This window comes from Pithys albifrons, chromosome 5 (assembly GCF_047495875.1).
Source record: "Pithys albifrons albifrons isolate INPA30051 chromosome 5, PitAlb_v1, whole genome shotgun sequence".
In the NCBI taxonomy this organism is placed as follows: Eukaryota; Metazoa; Chordata; class Aves; order Passeriformes; family Thamnophilidae; genus Pithys; species Pithys albifrons.
This window is the reverse complement of record NC_092462.1, coordinates 69,184,272-69,205,202: the sequence shown is the minus strand read 5'-3', so window position 1 is coordinate 69,205,202 and position 20,931 is coordinate 69,184,272. Positions and strand designations below refer to the sequence as shown.

Here is a 20,931-nt window from a genome sequence, read left to right as displayed (position 1 = left end):
CTTGATAATGCTATTATTTTCTTTCACATTTGCTCTGTAAATATGTTTCAATTATTCCTTAATACAGGCAGTTGCTTGGATAGGCAAATTATTAAATACTGAGTGGCACTGTTCTGTAATAGCTTGTTGGGATATTTTTAACTATATGTAGACTTTTCACCTTGCTGTAAAACCAATAATGAGTTAAGCCTCAGACAGATGAGTATTATCATCCTTTCACAGGTAAGGAAAGAGCTACAGGGGGAAATTGCTTCCACAAGGACTCCAAGTACAGCTGGCGACTCCTTGTTCTGATCTCCCACATCTTTAATCACACCCTCACCACCCCAGAGATCTGATCACAGATGTGTTACGTACATCAATCACATGTTGTGCATTGCTGCAAGTACAGGGAGCTGCTTTTTATTTTTAGGTATCCTGCTTCTCCTTCTTTTAATGCTTCAGCCATTCTGAGTCAGACAAAGAAAAAATAAAAAACTGAAGAGTGGTATCTAAAATTAGTGTTTTTTTACAACACCTATAAAATGGATATTGTAAAAAGCTGTAAAAAGCATTATTATTTATTGCACTGCCAGGCCTAATGGGAAAGTATTAGCAATGCACAGCAGCTCATACCTGAGGGTTATAGACCAATACACTGCAGGTGGGCAATGCTACTCTAATTTCTGACTCTAAGAATGAGGCTGGAAACCTCAAATAATGCAATAAGGACCCTCCAACGTTGTACTAATTTTGGGCAAGGAAAACAGAAGCCTTCCACAACCAAGGGTACAAGAAAAGCTTGTGATGGGTCCAGGCCAAAGATCCATCTTGCTCAATAGTGTTTTGGGGTTTTCAACCTGCCGCAAGATTTATGAAAAGAACAGTGAGGAAAAGAATGTGGGGAAAGGACAAGACTAGTATTTCATGTCCAGAACCTCTCCTTGCCATTCAGGAGATGCATCAATCAGAATTGTTTCAGCAAACCCAGTGAGTTTTATTTCCACAAACCCACCTGCACATTTTTAAATCTTCATGAAACCTTAGTAACCTGCAACACCCTGCAGTAAGGAGTTTTACAGCTCACTTGACATAGGAAGAAACACTTTCTGCACCTACATGCAGCAGTTTCCACTGGTTTTAGCATTGAGAACAGAAACAAAACTGCAAAGATAACAGGCAAGGGGGTTTGGACTCATGTGTGGGAAGTAGGACGCTGTTTTCAATCCTAGGGCTGAGGAGAATGTTTTAACTGCTGCACTCCCATTAAAGTAGGTCAAAATCTCCTTCCTTATTCCCAGAAAGGGACTTGATGTTCTGACTATCAATAGCGTGGAGTGCAGTGCTGAGTCAGGCACTTTTCAAGCAGAGCTCATCAAGACTTTTGCAAGGAGAAATGTTAATGTTCCCTACTCCCTCTTGCCAGTTGGATCCACATACAGCCCATGGAGAAGAACAGAAACTTCAGGCAAGTCTTGAATTGCTTCCTAAAGGCACCTGCTTTGAACTGCAGCAGCCCCTGCCTCCCTCCCTTGTCCCTACAGGACACCACTCTCAGCCTGGACAGCTGCAGGAGGCAACCTTCAGATCACACCAGCAAACCTAAGAAGTCCTGAGGGCATAACTTATTTCTGTGGGCAGTTCTCACCTTTAAACCACATGAACTTTTTTGAATTCCTGTTTCCAGACAGGCCAACAGTGTCAACACAGGCTCCAGCTACAAGATCAATAATCAACATCCTGTCAGCAATTTGTGATTTAATTAAGATGTCATGGATATCTCTGTGTCCCTGAAACATGAGGTTAGTATATTTTTTCCTTATTATGAAACACATTGAAAAAAATTTATAAAACGAGAAGAAAATAAAGTGGCCAGAGAAAATAAGGGATGAGGAGTTTCCTAATGAGCTGACTCAGCTCACAGCTCACCATGCTTATGCTCAGTTGCTACACAAAACATTTATGGTATTTGCAGTGTAGGTACAGATATGGTATTAAAACGTTTATAAATGTATTTTCCACATCACTTAATTGATTAACATAAAAAATTCAGTGAATGACACCCTGGTTTATCATGTAGTCTTTAATTTTGTTCCACTTTATTTTCAACCAGCCAAATGTTTTTAGAGAAGACACTGTCATGTCATTTCAAAAACATAAAACTGTGGAAGATTATTGCCAAGCTTCACAGAAAATGACTTCTGAAAGCATCCCATCCAGCATGCTCTAAATGCTTCCACTAAATTTCCTGCCATTTAAAAAATATGTTAATCTTAAGCATTAATGGAACATCTTCAAATGGTGAGTGTATCTGAAAATAACCTTACCAACTGCTGAAACCTCAAGTCTAGATACAATTTTGTTCTAGTAGCAGCTACACTGATTCTCTGTTTGCTGATAACATCATATGATCAATATTATTCTTAAATAAAACTAGACTGAAAAAGCTTTAGCTTACCCTTCCCTTCTATAGAGGCCAAACAAAAAACCTTTCAGCAAGTAAATAGAACCAGATCAGTGTTGCTCATTTGAGCTAAATATTGAAAAAACATTTGCTAGTACTTGACTATTTGTGGACAACATATTTTACAATAAAATTAGCATCACAGGTCACGGCAGATGATGGAGCAGGTGCAGCTGAACACTAAACTGATGCTTGAAAGCACCTGGTTCAAAGTCCTGGGTATAGGTGTCATAAACAACAAATCACTGGCAATACTGTCAGCATTTCTTGTTTCTTGGTCATCAGTAGATGAATGTTGGAGTGGGGTTTTTTTTAATTAAACTCCCTTTTTCAAACTTACACTATTATACCAAATTAGTTTTTATCTTCTCACCCCATAATACTGTAATAGAGCTGGAAGGACATAATGTAATTAGAATGTGATTGATGAAAAGGGAAATGCATCATTAATAGAAAACACCAAAACACATTGTGGATATATCAGTAGGGAGAACAATGTCATCTGCTTTTGGATGGTTAAGCAAAATTGCTGGTGCTACTGCCAAGCTACAATACAGATTATACCAGTAATGTCAAGGATATGATGGTAACTTGAACTTGCTTTTATTCACAATTTTAGCTTTCCCTCCCCCAGCTCTGTCCTTCACAGCCAAGGAATGCTGCACAGAGTCACTTCTCCAGAAGGTTCTGCTTTTCAGTATGTTTAGTTAAAATACGAAGTTTTAGCAGTTTTGCCAAACTAAATTGTTTTAGATCAACTCAACCTTTCCCATAGTAAAGTGGCCCTGCTAAATTAAGTATGAATTTATGGACTTTCTACAAATCATAGAAACTCTGCTTCTACTATTTTATAAAGACTTTATTTGAAACACAATATAAGGCTTGTAAAAGCAGTGGCACCTGTAAACTTGGCAACCTAAGTCAAGGTCTATCCCATGCTTCAGCTACATTTGAAAACTCCTAAAAAAAGACTCAAAAAGCCACTATACTGCAGGAGGAAAGGACAAGTATCCAGCAGCCTTTTACATTAACTGTGACTAATAAATCAACCTCCTTTTATGCTGGAAGTAAATGTAGTTCAATTATAAGACCAAATTACAGAAGGATTTTCAAGAGAAAATATACCTCTAAGTTCCTATAAAGAAATGCTGATAAGGCTTTAATTTCTGTATTTCACGGCAGTTCTGACCTACAGAATTGTTGCAAACAGGCAAAGAAATCCAGGAACCAGAGGCCAGGTTTGATAAAACAACAAGCTCTGCTGTACTCAGGAATGAGGAAAAACAAAAAGTGGAACAGACACAAACTGCACCCAGACAGCACTGCGTGAGTAAAGGGACACAAAACACTGAGTGGAAACATATCCAAGTGACCTTATTCACATAAACTCAAAAGGAGTTTTACAGGAAATATAAAGACAAAGTACTCCAAAAATGGAATGTTCTCTTGTCTGTGCTAACTGGGCTCAATTATCACAATTGTTAAATTCAACATTCATATGTGATTTGCACAGAATTAGGCTAAACTACTTTTTTATTTTGAACTCCATCTTCCTATCCGAAACTTTTCTGTCAATTTTTTTCAGTACAACACAATAAACTTGCCTGTAAGTCAAGGCAAGTTTAAGGTGACAAGCTCGCCACGTAAATAAGTTAAAAAGAGAGCTTTTAAAATTGCATGAAATACAAGACTTTTATCTAGAACAATCCAACAAACCTTGTCTAGCAAACATGTTTTCCAGTTAGATTATTACATCACATCCAGGAGGTTTGAGTTCATTACCCTTCAGGAACACTTCATGGCTCAGGACAGACCACAGGTTGTATCCAAAGAGCCTTTGGTGCCAGGGGTGGAGCTGACATGGAAACCCCATTGGTGTTTCTTTTAAACATGAAGGATCCACGATTCAGGAAGGGCAGGAGTGCTTTCCACGAGGAACTGGGAAGCAGAGACTCAAATATGTGCCCATAGTTTGGTTTCCTCCAGTTCTGCTCAGACAGGATAAGGGATGGAACAATCCACATGGGAGAGATCTCCAGCCTTCCTGGCTTTGGGAGACATAACCAGTGTCCTAAGGATGGTTGTTTTGGAACACCACTTAGTGTTTTTCCACCTAAATAATGTCAATACCACTGTTTGCAAAGAGCTTCAAGTCCTCTTCATCTAAAAGGGCTACAATTGATCACTTAGTAAACAGGTAAATATTTTTAAACTACATGGAAAACTCTGATTTTAGGAATGTATTTGCAGGTGTTTCCATTCCTAAAGGACTAATGCAGTAAAATCTGAGTGAATGAAATAGATTTGAACATTAAATTAAAAAATTTATATGTGATGCTAATTAATTTCAGTGGAAATCCACTTGTGTATCACCAAGCAAAATAAACATATCACAAAGAATAATTTAAGAAACATCAGAAAACAAAGAATAAAATAAAAACTGTTTTATTCCCTCATTAGAAAAGAGAACCAGAAAAGCAAATTAAAGGAGACTCAGAACTGCAGGGGAAAAGGCAGGTGAAGACCACATTTGACTGCAAGACCACACTCTATCACTGATGCACCAGCACTATTATCTTCATACACCAACCCCTGTAAGGAGTTGCTCTCAAGTTTCTATCACCAACTATTTCAGGATAAAATCGTGCTGTTGGTTACTGTAATCACAAGGAACCCATAAAATAACCACTAAATTAACACAGATAAAAGGAAGCAACTGACTAAAAAATTCTTCATTGGACATTTGCAGCTCTGGAATGAACTTCCTTTTACTTCCCTGCATCAACATCTTGGACAGGGGGCAAAACTCATCTAACCTTCTGACATTTTGAGAAGCTTCACAGACTGACACACACAAATTAAACAGGAAAGGATTTTGTAAACTTTAAGATTATATTAACAAACATTTCAGAATTCTAATGAAGGATTAGGACCCAAGCAAAGTTCAAACCAAGCTGGCATCTCTTTCAAGAACATCACAATTTAATTTTAATAAGACACAGCAAACAGAGAAGGGGAAAATGAGGAAAATGTGGTCTGGAGCTATGAGACACTGCTTTTAGAAATACTTCATCAGAGCAAGTTTCTTGTGAGACTATGAAGGAGGAGGCAAGGACATGAATAGCCCAGTGATGGGGCCTCACCTCAAAGAAAAGACACAGTCCACAGTTTTAAATCTCCATCCAAAAATCGTATCTACAGAAGCACTAGAAACAGAGAAGGTTGAATTTCTCTGCCTGAGTCATAACAGAGCTCATTTAACCCTTTTGTTTTTGCTGACACAGCGGGTTGATCTTGGATTACCTGGCACATAGACAGCAGCAAACCACACAGGAAGGGGAACAAACCTCCCTCCAAAAACTAATCATCTTTGCACTGATGTATCCCTGTTCACTGGGAGACTCTCTTACCTATTGAGAAGCTGCTGTGAAGAGGGTGCCACTTTGCAGAAACAACTTTGAGACTCCCTGGTTTAGGGAGGGAACATGATCTGAGTCTGGATGTCACTTCCTTGGCCAAGGAATAACCAGGTGGCACTTCTTGTTTCTGTCTGCAATGTCTAAGCACCTTTTGGACATATTTTCAAAAGAAGCCAAGTTTACCTAATTGTGTCTTGTCCATCTACCTGCTGGGCCCTCCTTAATTAAATCTTTAACTCACTAGTAAATTCCAGTCAAAAGCTGCCAGTAGTCTCAAGGAGAATTAAGTTCCTGCAAGTTTCATTAAGGAAAAAAAAGAAAAGATGAGAAGACAGTCATAAATTAGAGGCCTTGCTTTTAATGGCTATGGCAGGACATGAGCCCTGCCACGACACCAGCCAGTCTCTGGCCACGTCCTGACTCACCAGCACAGAGACACCTCCAACCCATCCAGCTGCTGCCTTGGGAGTGCTGCTGGGACATGCCCTGCACAGGAATGTCTCAAATAAAGCACCACTGTGCCCACTATCTTTCTGTGTGTGGTTACAGGAGGCTTTTGCTTGCTGTGCAGGTGCCTCCAGAAGAGCTAATTCAGTTTGAGGCTCCTGCCTTGTCTCAAGCACAAAATGCACATTAAACTGTTCAAACCTGGAAGAGGAAAGAAAATTCAGATGATCCTCAAGGTCAGAGCTTGGAGCAACCTGCTCTAGTGGAAAGTGTCCCTGCCCATTGCATGGGGTTGGAACCAGATGATCCTTTAAGGTCCTTTTCAACCCAAGCCATTCTGTGATTCTACGAATCTTGAAGTGTGGAAGGTACTTGAATTCTATCCATTAAGTACAAATGGATTTCAAGGCACTGATGATTCCAGATGGGTTCTGAAGTACTGAGAAACCTGCCTGCCCCATAACCCCCAACTTTGGGTGTCCATATCCTTTTCAGATCCCAGCATGTTGCTAGGCTGCCAACAACTGCCAGGCAACAAATCACAGCACACAGATTGAAGCCACACTTACAATGCAACATATTGAGCATGTTTTATTGTTAAGAAATCAATAATCTGCGTTGCCATAATAAAATGTAAAATGTGATTATATTTTTCCCCAGGGGGTGGAAAAAATAAGAATAAAAAGACCTGTAAATCATTCTTATTGCCCCTCCAAAGTAGAACTTACATATTCAGTCTTCAATCTGTTATAAAATCAAATTAATTTCCAATATTATTGAACAAAGCCACTCACGTTGCACAACATGTAATTAAGATTCCTACTACTTTTTTCTGAGCTCCTTCTATTCATTGCCCCACCAAATTATTAAAACAAAGCAGTTACTATGGTAACTAATTCATTCTCTGCATTATTATATTGTTTCTAAACATCAGCGTCTAGTCGTTCTGACTTACATGCCCTAAATTCCAGCTTGAAATCCTAAACTTTTGTCTTGGTTGTCAGAAAAGCCCTTTACAATCTATGCATTCATGCAGATAAGGATGGCTGGAGCGCAGCTGCTTTTGTTTGTTGCAGGAAGAAGTAAGTGCTACTGAATGAACTGAGTTTGATAAATTGGTGATGCTGCCTGTGAGCACAGAGCAGCACTCCGGGAACAGGCACGGGAGTTTGGGGGGCACCACACAAACAGGCAAACATGACCATCTGCAGGTTGGCTAAACTAACAGCCACCACCAAAAAATGACTGGCAGATGTTCTGGAAACTAAGCAGCACCTGCCTAAGTGGTATTTGATACCCAGGAAAACACCACATGCCTATGACTGATACAATCTTCAAGATAGAAAGGAACAGCAGGGAATAAGAAAGTGATAAAATTGCCTGGGAAAAGGAAGTTTTCTTAGCACTTAATAAACCTATTTCTTCAAATGTGCTCTCCTTGACAAAAAGAGACATTTATCGTGTATTTAATTAACACTCATAATTATTCTTGATTACCTATTAGCAGGAGTCATGGACTAATTGTATTTGAGTGTCATCATCTAGCACACAAGGAAACTTTCTGAAAAATACAGGTAGGATCAAAAGAATAAAGAGTCTTTACTCTTCATCTTTTGCTGTCCCACTGCCATTACCTGTAATGTTTGTTGTGTTTTTCTGGTGTGTCTCAATTTAATTGGCAGAATGACAGGTTTGAAAATTCAGTGCATTGGATGATACTTGGAAAAATAAACATCAAGAAAAGAGAAACATGAGTAATTTTCAGCAGCTAATTTCTAACTTTAAAAAAAATCTGCTCAAAGTCACAAGCAATTTGAATTTCGTTCTCACAGGAAAGGAAGAAGGAAGGTTTTTATTTAAGTATCTGAGCAGGGTCATGAATCACTGCAGGGTTCTGGATCTCCAGTGGTACCAGTGGGTGTGCTTTCACCTGAGGCAAATGCCAGGTATTCTCACAATTAGCAAAGCCTCCTTTTTAAAGGGATTCCAAGAGTATTACAACAGCCTGCTGCTATTTATATCACAGTAGCTCTGAAATTCTCCAACTGACTGTTTTCTGTCACAGAAGAAGAAAAGGCACAGAGGCAGCTTTTGTTTTCTAACCTGCTGCCTGACTTTGGAAGAGCTAAAAGACAAAACACAGGTTTGTTAACTCCCCATGATCTGTCCATCAGATCACAATGACTTTACTGAGGAGGAGACGCATCTCTGCAGGACACTCCTCCCCTGGCAAAGCCCGCATGCAATTCCTCCTGTTTGAGGAGAGCATCCTTCACGTTCAGTACTGACCTCATGGAACAAGGACACGAGGATAGAGCAGTGGATGCCTCCAGCACTGGAACACTGTCTCCACTTTTATTTTCTTGCTTCCACTTGCCTAATCACACTCCTGACTGCACTAAAGGAGGAAACAAAATAAAATCCTTTTTTGCATCTCAGACTGCACTTCCCCAAGGATGGGAACTGCCTCTGTGAAAGCTGAACACAACTGCTTTAATTAGATGACTATGTAAATTTTTCAGCATGTTTACCTAGACACTTAATCTTTGTACAATTCAGTTTTCCAGAGCATAGTGTAAAGCAACATATAAATCAAGGCCTTCCAGTGCATCTTCCCTGACCCCAGGCAGAAATAAGTACATATTACAAAGTACTTAAGACTTCTAAAGCTTTTAAAAGTTTTACCAGGCATTCATCTGTGCTGGATAAAAGCTAAATATGTAGTCTGAAAATACTTTTTAAGTTCTCTGAAGACTATTAAGGAACTAAATGATGAGCTGTTATGCACTGGATTCTGACTCAAAAATCTATGATATTACCAATGCAATTATTGCAACCCTTTAAAACCAGTGTCATGCTGTATTATTTTCTGTATTTGACACCATCTTTGACACCAACATTAAAGGAACTTATTCTGACCTCATTACAGTGTCAAGATGCAGTGTTGTGGAGATATATATACAGATATAGCTGCTGTCATAAGCAAGCAGTGCATTTTATTTCAATATACCAATCAAAATGAAACAATATGGATACAATATGTGATACTGAACACCACAAAAACACAGATTTGTCTTTAAAACATCCATACCTTGAATCAGTGACCTGGATGTTTCAGCAAAAGCTACAAATCTCATCGAGATTCTTTCCTCCTTATGGTTTCTTTTTCCCCCAGTTTTCTTGTTGAAGTAATGCTTTTCATTAGCAGCTGCTGTTTAGTTTCATTCAGGGCAAAATGGGCTTGTTTTTAGCTGATTCCCTTTTCATACAGCCTGCAGTGTTACTGCTAATACCTCCAGAACATTGCAGTAGCTTGAATGCATGGAAAGCCAGAAGCTGTTCAGGTGGCACACTGTGGGGACACTGATGACCAAAGCAGGTTACTGCAAAGGCCAAGGGAGAGCCAAAAACACCTTGCACTGTAAATACTGACAGTAAGGACAGAACCACAAAACAAACATAAGCCTGTCCATAAGCATTTCAGCTGTAATTCTAATCAGATAAAAATGTTTTTGCATTAGGGTAAATACACCACAAATATACAGACAGTTTTCCTTAGCATGAGGGAAGTGGCAAATCATCTTGTTATGTGGCAATTCGTGGTAGCGTCATTTTAATTTTATTATTTCAAAGTCAACTTATCTTAGTTCTTTGAATAGCTTTCCTATACTTTCAGGGCAATTTTTACCTAATTCTCTGCATTACCAAATATTCAAAAGTATTTTCAAAGTTTTTACAAGCAGAACACAGAAATGGTGAATTGTTAAGCCACACTTGTATGCAACATATGAAAGTGTCCATTTTTATGCTAAAACATTTGTATCTGAAAGTAACTTGTTTTAGTCATAGAATATTCTGCTTAGGTTATTCATAGAAAACTCTGCTTGCTTAAACACTTTCATTTGCTACAGTTGAAAGATTTGATGGCTGTTCCTGCAGAAAGATTTTGGTAGCTTTTACTACCTGATTCCTAATTTAATTTATACAGGATTTCAAGGGAGAAAAGGAATTTTCTCCACTTCAAATCCTTACATATTTGCTGAAGGCACTTAAGGTTAGAAAATTACATTTTTGCAAAGGTTAATTGGTACTTTATAAAGGAGTGACTTTGACTTAGGAAACAAATGATAAAATATTAGGAATGTTTTAGCTCCCTCTGCTGCCCTAATCCTTCACTAAGCCTTCTAAAGTCTGTCAAAGACACCAAGCAACCAGGCAGCCCATTAATCCTTTTTTAAGAACCCTTATTTAGTGTGCCCAGTACTAAGAGCAGTCAGCATAAAGAAAACTCTGTAAAGTACTCTGTGATTTGCCATGGTCTGCACATTGTGTTATTTCCTTCCTTTCTCTGGTATCTGCAGCAAACGAGACAACGAAGAACACTTTCAAATTTGGATGTCATTTAACAAAATTGGTATCTCCTTCTCCAAAGGACTTGACATTTGCAATTCTCACTTACATAAAAAAGAGCAAAGGGCACTGACTGCCTGGAAACATTTATTCCTCTTTCCTTTTATTTACAGCTCAACTTGAACAGCACACACCAACTTTACTAGGAATCCTTTTTTTAATTCAGGGAAAAGCCAGACCTTGCCAAAGTAGGCCATCTCCCTTATTAATATGCAGAAAACTTAACTACTTCATTTCACAACTGCAAGAGGTCAAATCACAGTTTACACCAGCCAGATAGGATCCATCAGTGATCATGAAAAAACACTTGGTATTTGTCAATCTGGTACTTTCCTCTTGTTAGGAAGCCAAGATCTTACATGCACAAGAAAAAAAAAGAGAATGCATTTTTTTAAACTAAGTCACTGTATTTCAAGATTTCTTTATCAGCTGGAAAATCAACGGAATTCAATTAATTTCTGCTTTTTTTTTTAGTCTGCATTCATCCTGGAACCATCAACACAGCAGATCAACTATGAGGTGAAGATTCATCTTATTAAATCTCATGCAATACAGCATAACAAACAGAAAAAAGAAGTTCTAAAAACACAAATGTTTTCATACAGGGAAAGAAAGTCCAGGCCATATCCTTGAAACAAAACTATTCATTTATTGTCCTCTTTTACTGTCCTTCAAAGCATGTCACACTTGCCACTAATCAAACCTTTCCAAAGAAAGGCTGCCCTTCATGAAGATGAGAGATTTTATCTGAAATTTCAGAAATTCATCCCATTAATATGCACTTTCTTTTCCAATTTATGATCCTGGCCAACTCTTCTTTCCTTAGGTAAAAAGCAGCACCGTTAAAGTAGCTAAAAATGCATTTCAAGGTTTCTTCTGGGCATTTTTGAAAAGGACAAGGCAACATGTGTATGAGGAATAACCTTAAGATGAATACTAGTATTGCATAAAAAGGAAAAAGAAAAGACTTGAAAGAATTGTTTGAGAATTCTCAGGTGTGACACAATGCTTTTGGCTTCCTCAAAAGCAGAATTAGAAATAAAAATCTAAAAAGAACATCTGTCTGGGGGGAGATAGAGCCTTCCCAGACTTGTGCTTGCATATGCTGCAGTCTTTGCTGTATAAATATCACATGAGGTGCTCTGGGGAAGAAATTCCTGGTTTCAAGCAATTATCAAACTGGAAAAGTCACTCTCAATTTTACAGTCAGATTTCCAGTATTGTGCTGTAGTTTAATCTCTGTGTAAACAAGCAAGAAGAATTGTGAGAGCAGACACCTCTTTCCTCCTCCCAGTTCCACCAGTGTCCCTAAGAGTTCCCTAGAGCTTGGAAACCCACCAAAAGCTGCCTGAGCACTCCATGTTATATAATATCATGTATTTAGAGAAAACTGTGTTCATCAAGCCCATTTCACAGACAATTCAGAAAAAGCAGAATTTCCCCCACATGCAGCCACCTTCTGTTCCTTCCTGCTCCATTTATTAGTGCCCAACAAATGCAGCAGAGGTCAGACATCCCAAGGCACCTCCCAAGCAAGGGGCAGGGAAACACACACACATTTAATTAAGGATTTTGAGAACACAAGCAAATACACAGCATTGTTTACAGTCGGTTACAATATAAAGCACAATAATACCTTAATTAGAGATAACAACTTTTCAAAACGCCAAAAACATTTTGAATTTTTCAAATTACCCACAAAATGAACACATTTTATTTTTGCACTGTGACACTTCCAACTGTTCTGCCAAATGTATAGCACTATAATTATGCTTTGCAATCACCAGCATCACCGGAGAGGGGGACAAAGAACAATATAATCAGTAACTAATTAAGCTTTCACATGCCTTGATACCATTTATCTTCAAGGGAAGAATCCTAAATGTTATTTTACAAATTGTGAAGTGAGTTTAACATTAGCATCTCAGAGTGCCTCAAATCATGTCCTTATGCCCAAGAATAATTCACAGCTACCAGTGGAAGTAAAAAGCCAGAATTCAACACCTGGCTCTTTCAAGGGACAATCTTCAACAGCAGACCAGTGAAACGTGCACAGAAATATAATTGCAAAAAGCCTTGGGATTAAAAGCAAATATTCAATTCCATATTTAAGAAACCACCGAAGGGAATCACAGGTACCTCAGAGACAAAATCACTTACTCAGCTACATTAAGAGAGGACTAATTGCTCCCAAAGTAATAGAAACAGGTTTTTTTCTGCATTGAGTATCAACTGAAATTTATCAGTACTACTCCCATACTATCCTTAGCTCACAAGGTAATAGTAAATCCAGTGCTGCCTGTTCAATTTGCCTGATTTGCATGATTAGTTTCTACAAGCAAGTGTGCAAATTACCTAAAGGCACAGGGAAGCAGATCAACTCCAACAACACAGTACATGCACAGTTATCCAACTTCCAAGAGCATTTGTGGCAACCCGCTAACCCACAGGACAAGCTGTGTGCAATCCCATGTCATGTTCCCAACATGAGCAGTTCAGTCTGAGGATCTGGCCCACACCACTCATTTTCCAAAACCTGGACTTCAACTCATGACAGGCATCATTTCAGTGATGAAATGCTCCATGGCACCACCAGAATGGCACCAGTGTCTCTTTATGGATAAAATGATGTATTAATGTCTGCCCATGGCGTGTTATGTTCAACCATTTATAAAATAAAACACATAGTAGTAGTTAGCAAATTATTGCAGCCTATTTTTAAGGGAACTTGCAATAAAATAAAATGCATCTTAAAAACATTTCTCTACTGAGGGAAAGTTCAAGAGAAGAAAGCTGCATACAAACTGATGAACAAACAAGCTGATAGAGAAGATAAACCGCCTTTAATAGCTCATTACATTTCCTGAGCTTTGTAAAACATTATGCCCATTTCCAAAATATAAAATATTTAGGTTGTGTTACCAAAGGCACATATATTAGAGAACAATTCTGACTATTTAATTTTTAAACCTGAACAGGACCGTATGTATAAAAAAAGCCATTCTAAACAAACCAGACCACTAATTTTTATCCCACTTGACACAATTGCAGGGATAGCAATTTAAAATCATCAATCAGATGTGCTTACAGGCCTCACAGAACATTTGAACACACACTCAAGAGCAGTTCAAACACTTTAAATACTTTAAAGAGCTGAAATGGGTTTCTATAACCATAAAATTCCAACATGTTTCCATATCCATTGTTTCAAGCCCTCTCCTCCTGATCATCTTCTGCCTGGTATTCCCACTCTGTTTTTCCAACCTGGCTATTTGTCTAGCACATGGTAAATGGGATTAGGAAGCAGAGGTGTCTAAAAAACATTTTTCCCAATGTTATTCTCCAAGTGGATCAAGTCCCTGCCCTGCACGGCCGCACAGATCTCACTGTGGGATGCAGTGGATTGTGCAGGGCTGGGAAAAACAAGGCAGACAAAAGGAGCTGATTAAACAGCACCACTAGATGTGAGCACGAAGCCTGGGGGAAGCCACTGCTATTTCGGTCACAGTGGCTGCTGCTCTGTCCCCTCTGTCCCTGGCAGAATTTCTTCCCACATCATCACACACTTCTTGCCTCTGAAGTTGTTCTGCTGCTCAATGTAAGCCCATAAGGAGGCTAAAATTGCACTGAGTGGGTTGAGCTGCTCTGACTGATGGTTGCCCTCAAAAGGGAGAGGTTTCTCATTCCTCTTCACAATCTGCTGATTCAGCTGACTAACGCAGGCCAAAAAAAATTAAAATAGTTAATATTCTCCATTTTTATTGAAGAGGCAGATACAGACTCCAGGATGAAGTCCTGAGCCTGGGAGCAGAGAGGAGGAACATGCATTGCATCAGCACACTCCTCGATCATTTCCAGCTGATCTGGCTGCAGAGCTGCCAGGAAGTGGGGCAGCCTTCCCAATTTCCCTGTCCTCAGCAGTCAGTTCTCCATTTCTCTGAGCTGGGATTAGTCTCCATTGAGCAGATTCAACTGGCCACTTGGCCAACCAGTCTGGGTGGGACACAGTAACAGTCTGGACCTGGCCCATGGTTGGGCTTGGCCAGTTTTAGTAGAGACTAACAAGGAGATTAATCATCTAAACCCACTGTGGAACTGCACCCTGGTACTTGGATGAAATGTCTCTCTCTGGCTACATTAAACAGCCTCAGCAACCCCCACTGATCTTTTCCAACTGCCCCTTTGTCAGCAGAACAGTGACCTGGGTTGAGGAATTTACCTAAATGGAAAACATACCAACAGAAAAGGCTGTTTTTAGGATGAGTCATCCCAATGTAGCTCGTTATATGGTCACACTCATATTGGCACAAAGTACAGAGAAACAACAAGGACAGAAATCATCTGCCAGGGCCTGCTCACACGACACAGCTGCCAGCAAAGGCTCAAAACCAACATGTGGAAGAGCAAATGTTTCATCTGCAGTCACTTCTTCAGCATTAGAAATGAGAATTCAGGCTATTTTAATTAATATTCATTAATGTTTGTGGGCCTTTGGCAATTTTTGTGTGTGGTTTGATTTCATTTGATATTTTACTACCTTTCAAGGATCAGATACAGGCTGTTAAACCAAACTATATGAAGCAAGTCTGTAGATAAATACTCTTGAGAGCATCTATGTGGTCACCTCAGCCTTTAAGATTGTTGTTTTATATAAAACCACAATCTTCCACATGTCTGGGTAGAATGTTGCAAAATGCTACGATGAAAGCCAATTCAACTGCAGAACAGTTCACACACTACTTGCTTTTATTTCTCTAGATCTGTTTTCACCCCAAACCAGCATTTGTGCACAGTCAACATCATCTCAACAGGAACAGTAACTCGATTAAAAATACACTGAATGACCAAAAGAAAACAGTTCCAGTCTTCAAATCTATCAGTAAGCCACAAAATGAACAGAACTAACATCAAAAATTGGAATGTCTAACCTTCAAATATGCGATCCAGACGTTGCCGCTTCACTTTGTGTTTGTCCATGAGAGACGTAAGAGTGGAAGCTCAAAGAACGTCCCCCCACAGCTTGGTGATGGTCTCCTCACACCAGCCACCAGTCAGAAATGCTCAGCCTTTTATAAACTTATTTTCACCTGTGAACAGAAAGATACAGTTATTAAACTTTAAAATAAACAATTTCCAGAAAGATGATCTACACATATTCTAAAGAATATTTTAAAAAGAAGCAAAGTTCTTAAATCATATCAGGTAATGTGGTATTTCACAACAAACTGCTTTTGAACCACAGAGAGATGCCAAGCACAGGGCACAGCTCAGAGAAGCCAGCAAAGAAATGCTCCAGGACAGCTGCTTTTTTCTGCCTTTTGCCTGTCAGGTGGTTTTTGCCCTTTCCCTGAATACACCCCATCCAACACAGATGTCTCAGGCAGGCACAGGTACACAATTCCCTTACAATGACAGAAATATCATCACCTGAAACGCAGCTGGGAAGCCACAATTTTGCACGGCAGAGCTCACAGTGAGAGAAAATCCTCCATTCTTAACTTTTAAGCTCTGGATGATGAAGTAAACCAGAGTTTCAACTTGGAAGTTGAAGGAAAACAGGTGAAGGGGCACAGACTGAGGAAATGCATCACAGAGACAACGCAGAACGCCAACGTCTATATCAACCCAATGGCATTTAAAGCAGGTTCATGCATGACTAGGCAAGCTCTCTGGCAGCAAATACAGCTAAGCACTTTTCAGATCCTGTGTAGCTGGGCAAGGCAGCGTGAGGGTATTGCAACAAGCAGTCTGCATTTCAAGCCAAACCACTGAGAAGCAGGAAGGGGGATGGGGAGAGAGGGAGGAAAAATCCCTCAATGGCAATGTAATCGTAGCAGTAGAATAAAAAAATGCACATGAGCAAGTGGATGGGGTAAAACTACACAGATCCCCTAAAAAGCATAATCAGAGCACCACTTTTATCCACCTTTAAATGTCTCAGTAGACTCTGAGAAACAAACTCAGAGCACGTTGTATTACAAGCACAGTGCACACTAAAATGAGCCAAATAATCCACCTCCCTGTTCCTTTTTATTCCTGCTCAACAGCTTTCAACATCAGTGGATAGGATTAAGTGGCCTTACAATTGAGTGAACCTAGAAATCTGCTTGTTTCTTTCTAGAGGCAGAGCTTTACTAAAACCAAACACAGGCACTTCTTCAACATATGATCAGGACTTGTGCACTCTGAGCAAAATGATAAAAATACTGCATAAAAAGAACTGCATATTTGCATTAAAATAAGTATCTTCACCAGAATTACCCTGCTTGGTGCATGTGGACTTCTAACACAGCCCTTTGCTTTGTGGGTTTGGTTTTATTTCTCATTTAAAATGGAGTTAATGTGCAACATTTATCATGCTTTTAACATTTCATTCAGCCTCATCCTCCTCTTCGCTTTCCCTCCACAATTCCTTTTCTTTATCCTCAAATTCCAGATTCTTCAGCTGTTTTGCATGTCTGATTCCAGCTGAATAACATCCCATCATAAATGGAAGAAGACTTGATGAAGAATGCAGAACCTCATTTTTTTTTACTTTTTAAAAAATAAGAATATTGCCATTTTTGAAATTCTCTTTTACATTTCCCAACATTCATATTCTTACAAAATACAACTTTCTTCAGTATTGAATGTGGCTCAGTTATAGGATTGCACGAGCACTACACCAAATGTAACATGGATTTTGAAACCTCAAAAGCCACCAGCCATTGCTTCAGCCAACACCCCAAACTTGTGCAGAGGATCAGTCCTAAACTAGTCTTTAATTTATTTGCTTATCACTCCTGTTTTATAGTCTACTTCCTTCAATAACCACATTGAAAGATCTGAAGGATATAAACCAAACCAGAACACAATGAACATTTTAAACACCAGTCTTGGTTTAAATTTTTATAGCTTATTTAATTTCCCATCTTGTAGAAACATATCTGCCTGCTGGCCTCCTTGTGCTGTTTTGTTTATTCACTCAGCACAAGATTTTTCCACTGTAGACACTCTGCATGCAAAGCTGGATGACAGCTGTAAAAAACAGACCATCTGTAACTACTGACCTACCACTGAAAGTGTCACCAGATGTTTTCTATCTGTCTACAGTAGCTTCAAAGCCTACCATATAAATCAAGTAGGGTTGTTTTTTTCTTTTAAACATTGCTTTAAAATTATTTTATTGATAGTAAGTTGTCATAAGTTTTAAAAAAATTTAAGAAAAAAATTAATACATTAACACCATTCTAAGTTGAACCCTCATACAGTTTTATTATACATCATGTTCCAACACAAAGAGCAGATGATGATATGGGAAGCGTTTCCCAGCAAAACAAAAGCCTTATAATTATGGAAGCGTTAGTTACTGCAATTACTAAACCACAACATGAATAATTGTATTTGAGAAATTCACTAAAAATATGAGCACGCTGCCTAATGAATTAAAAATCTGAACACCAATACCAAATAGTATTTAAGATCAGACTTCAGTAGTTCAGTATTTTAAGATAAAGTGAGAATCCAAGTGATTTAAGAATAAATAGTGCTTATCATGTATGTCAAGCAGTAGCTATGAAGCCATCTGAGACACCATCAAAGCACAGAACCCTTCTGAGCAGTACACATTTTACATTAAAATAGACACTGTTGAAAACAATAGTAGAGTTTTTTTCTTTCATTTAAGCAGATGATTCCAGTGTATTTTTAAAGAGAATATGCCTCTGGGTATTGCAGTCTTAAAAAAAGAAAGAGCTTTACTCTTTCTAAGACTTGAAGATAAAAGGAAAAGGGATTCTCCAACATATTTCCTGGAGAGTGAGCAAATCCTACAGGCTAGAACAGAAGTGATAACCAAATAAGTCAACTTTGATTTCAATTTTCAAAACAGATAACACTGGTAATAAGATAAACATTAGCTGTGAATGAGGAGATGTGAAGGAAGGTCCATTCAAAACCCATGATCTTGGGTGATCAGAGGATGCAAAGGAAGCAAATCAAGAATGTATTTTTTTTTTTATTTTAAGAAAAGCAAACAAGTGGGCCAATTATACACACACAGAACATATGTAGGTTGAGACAAACTCCATATTATCAGGGAAGAACTCTGAAATCCAAAAGGTTGTAGCATGCAGGGCAGGACCATTTCCTTCACTTGGTCTAATGGGAGAATTTTGCATGGACCAGATGGTGTTTCCACTGGATCTGAACAAGTGGGAAAAGCCCAAAAGAAAAACTAGAGTGGCTCATGCATCACCCCAGATTAGTTACTCCACTTGTAAAAATATTCAGAGTATAAACTCATCTGACCAGGCTTTCACCCACAGAGCCATGAACTGCCAAAGGCTGATTTCCACCTTTGCCTCACTGCCAGCTGCAGGCAGAGGTTTGTAGACATCCCAAACAACATGATGAAGCATAAGAAATGCAAATCAGAAATGAAATTCACTGACAGATCAGTAATGAATTGAGAATAAGGTCATGAAGTTTTGTGTTACCCTTGGGAATCTCAACATCCACTTAATTTAGCCATTCTAATAAATGTTCCTTGGTATTTTTTATTGAGTATTTTTTATTGAAGTATTTTTTCTTTCTACTAAGAACTATCAAAAAGCATAATATAAGGCCATTACAAGTTTATATTCCAGATTCCAGTGCCACCAGTTTTGATGACCAAATTTTCCAAGACAACCCAAACTATTGCTCTGCTTCTCCTTCATTCCCACCCAAACCAGTAACATCTCTATTATTTTCTATATTTTCTCTTTCTATTTTCCATGACACCTCACAAGCCTTGAAATGGCCACTCTGCACAGTCCTGGAAGCAATAAGTAAATACAAAGTGCTGTTCCATGATATTTTAATTACCCTAAATAATGATACATTTTGCAGTAATTATTTCAGTCAGTAAAAAGATTATCTAGTCCAACCCTCCTGCCATGGGAAGGGACACCTTCCCCGAGACAGTTTGCTCAAAGCCCCATCCAACATGGCCCTGAACACTTCCAATGATGAAGTGTCCACAACTTCTCTGGGCAACTGTGCCAGTGTCTCATCACCCTCATTATAAAAAATACCTTCTTTATATCCAAGTCAACCATACCTAAGATGTCACAATAAAACAGTCACAGTCATCAGAGAGATCCAAGACACTCTGTGAGATGTTCTGTGTTCCCCAGCTCGTGCAGCTAAAAGCAGAGCACCAGAGCACAGATTTAAACCATACACTCTGGAATTCTGAACTCTGTTTTAGGGACCTGACTCTTCTCAAAGCATGAAGTAACAAACTTTTCTGCAAACCTAACTCAGTGTGCAACCCACAAATGGGAATTACTCACTCTGTAACAATCACTGATGTTCCTTAAAAGTCAAATTTTGAATTTCAGGTTTTCTCCTTTTTTGGAAAAAGGACAGGCTATGACTTATGCCAAAGAAAGCTTTTTTGCAGTGAAAGCTATTCTGAGACATGGAAATTTACCTACATTTCAGAATATTTCTGTAGTACAAAATCTTGTGCTTGGCAAAAGAGAGGACATCTTCGAGTTCATGAACCGCAGAAAGTAAAATTATGCAAAAGTTCCATGAGAAATTTGTTGAATTTGAACATTAATGTAAAGATGTATTTACATAGTAAAGAGGTGAACCTTGTGAGGCTCTGGCAAGAGATGGGCTCTAACTCAGAAATGGAAAATAGAGAAAAACACTCTACTTGAAAAATTTGTAGTTGAACTTCTCTAATGTCAATAGCAACAGTACTGGTTGTGAGTAAGAAGAATTCTGGATCAGAGGAATGGTGTTTCCCAATGGAAGTCAGCCAATGCCTGTGCCTTGGAGTTATACAGTGTACTACACTGAAACATAGAATGCAACTGAAAGATTCATATCTGAACTCATTTTATTCCCTTCCTATATTCCAGTATTACTCAACAGTAGGAGTTTGACAAATGTCCAATTAAAGATATGGAGGAACCTCAAATGGGAGGATGAGTAAAAGACACCAAATACTTTTGTTTGTTTCTTCAAAATTCAGCATAAATTTGAATGTTACAACACCACTGAAACATCCTATTCTGAATTTCTGCAGGATACTTTTGTTATTACATTTTATATCCTTTTCTGGAGATCCTGTGACTGCAGTATGAAACCATCACCTCACTTTCACTTTACTCAAAACTGTTCTTGGAAAGATTTAAGCTACACTGAAAAATAAGTATGGCCCATTTAGCAGAACAA

The 20,931-nt window shown here is 38.7% G+C and overlaps 1 protein-coding gene across 4 annotated transcripts in view; it reads right to left on the bottom strand.

The window, feature by feature from the left end:
• Nucleotides 1-20,931, bottom strand: part of CTBP1 (C-terminal binding protein 1) — a 244,199-nt gene that overhangs the window by 170,736 nt on the left and 52,532 nt on the right. For all 4 annotated transcript variants that reach the window (XM_071556980.1, XM_071556976.1, XM_071556978.1 and 1 more), the window contains exon 2: nucleotides 15,648-15,806. Coding sequence is in view for 3 of the 4 variants with exons in the window: in XM_071556976.1 (XP_071413077.1) it covers nucleotides 15,648-15,696 (49 nt within the window). In the remaining variant the exon portion in view is untranslated. The remainder of the gene's footprint in view (nucleotides 1-15,647; nucleotides 15,807-20,931) is intronic.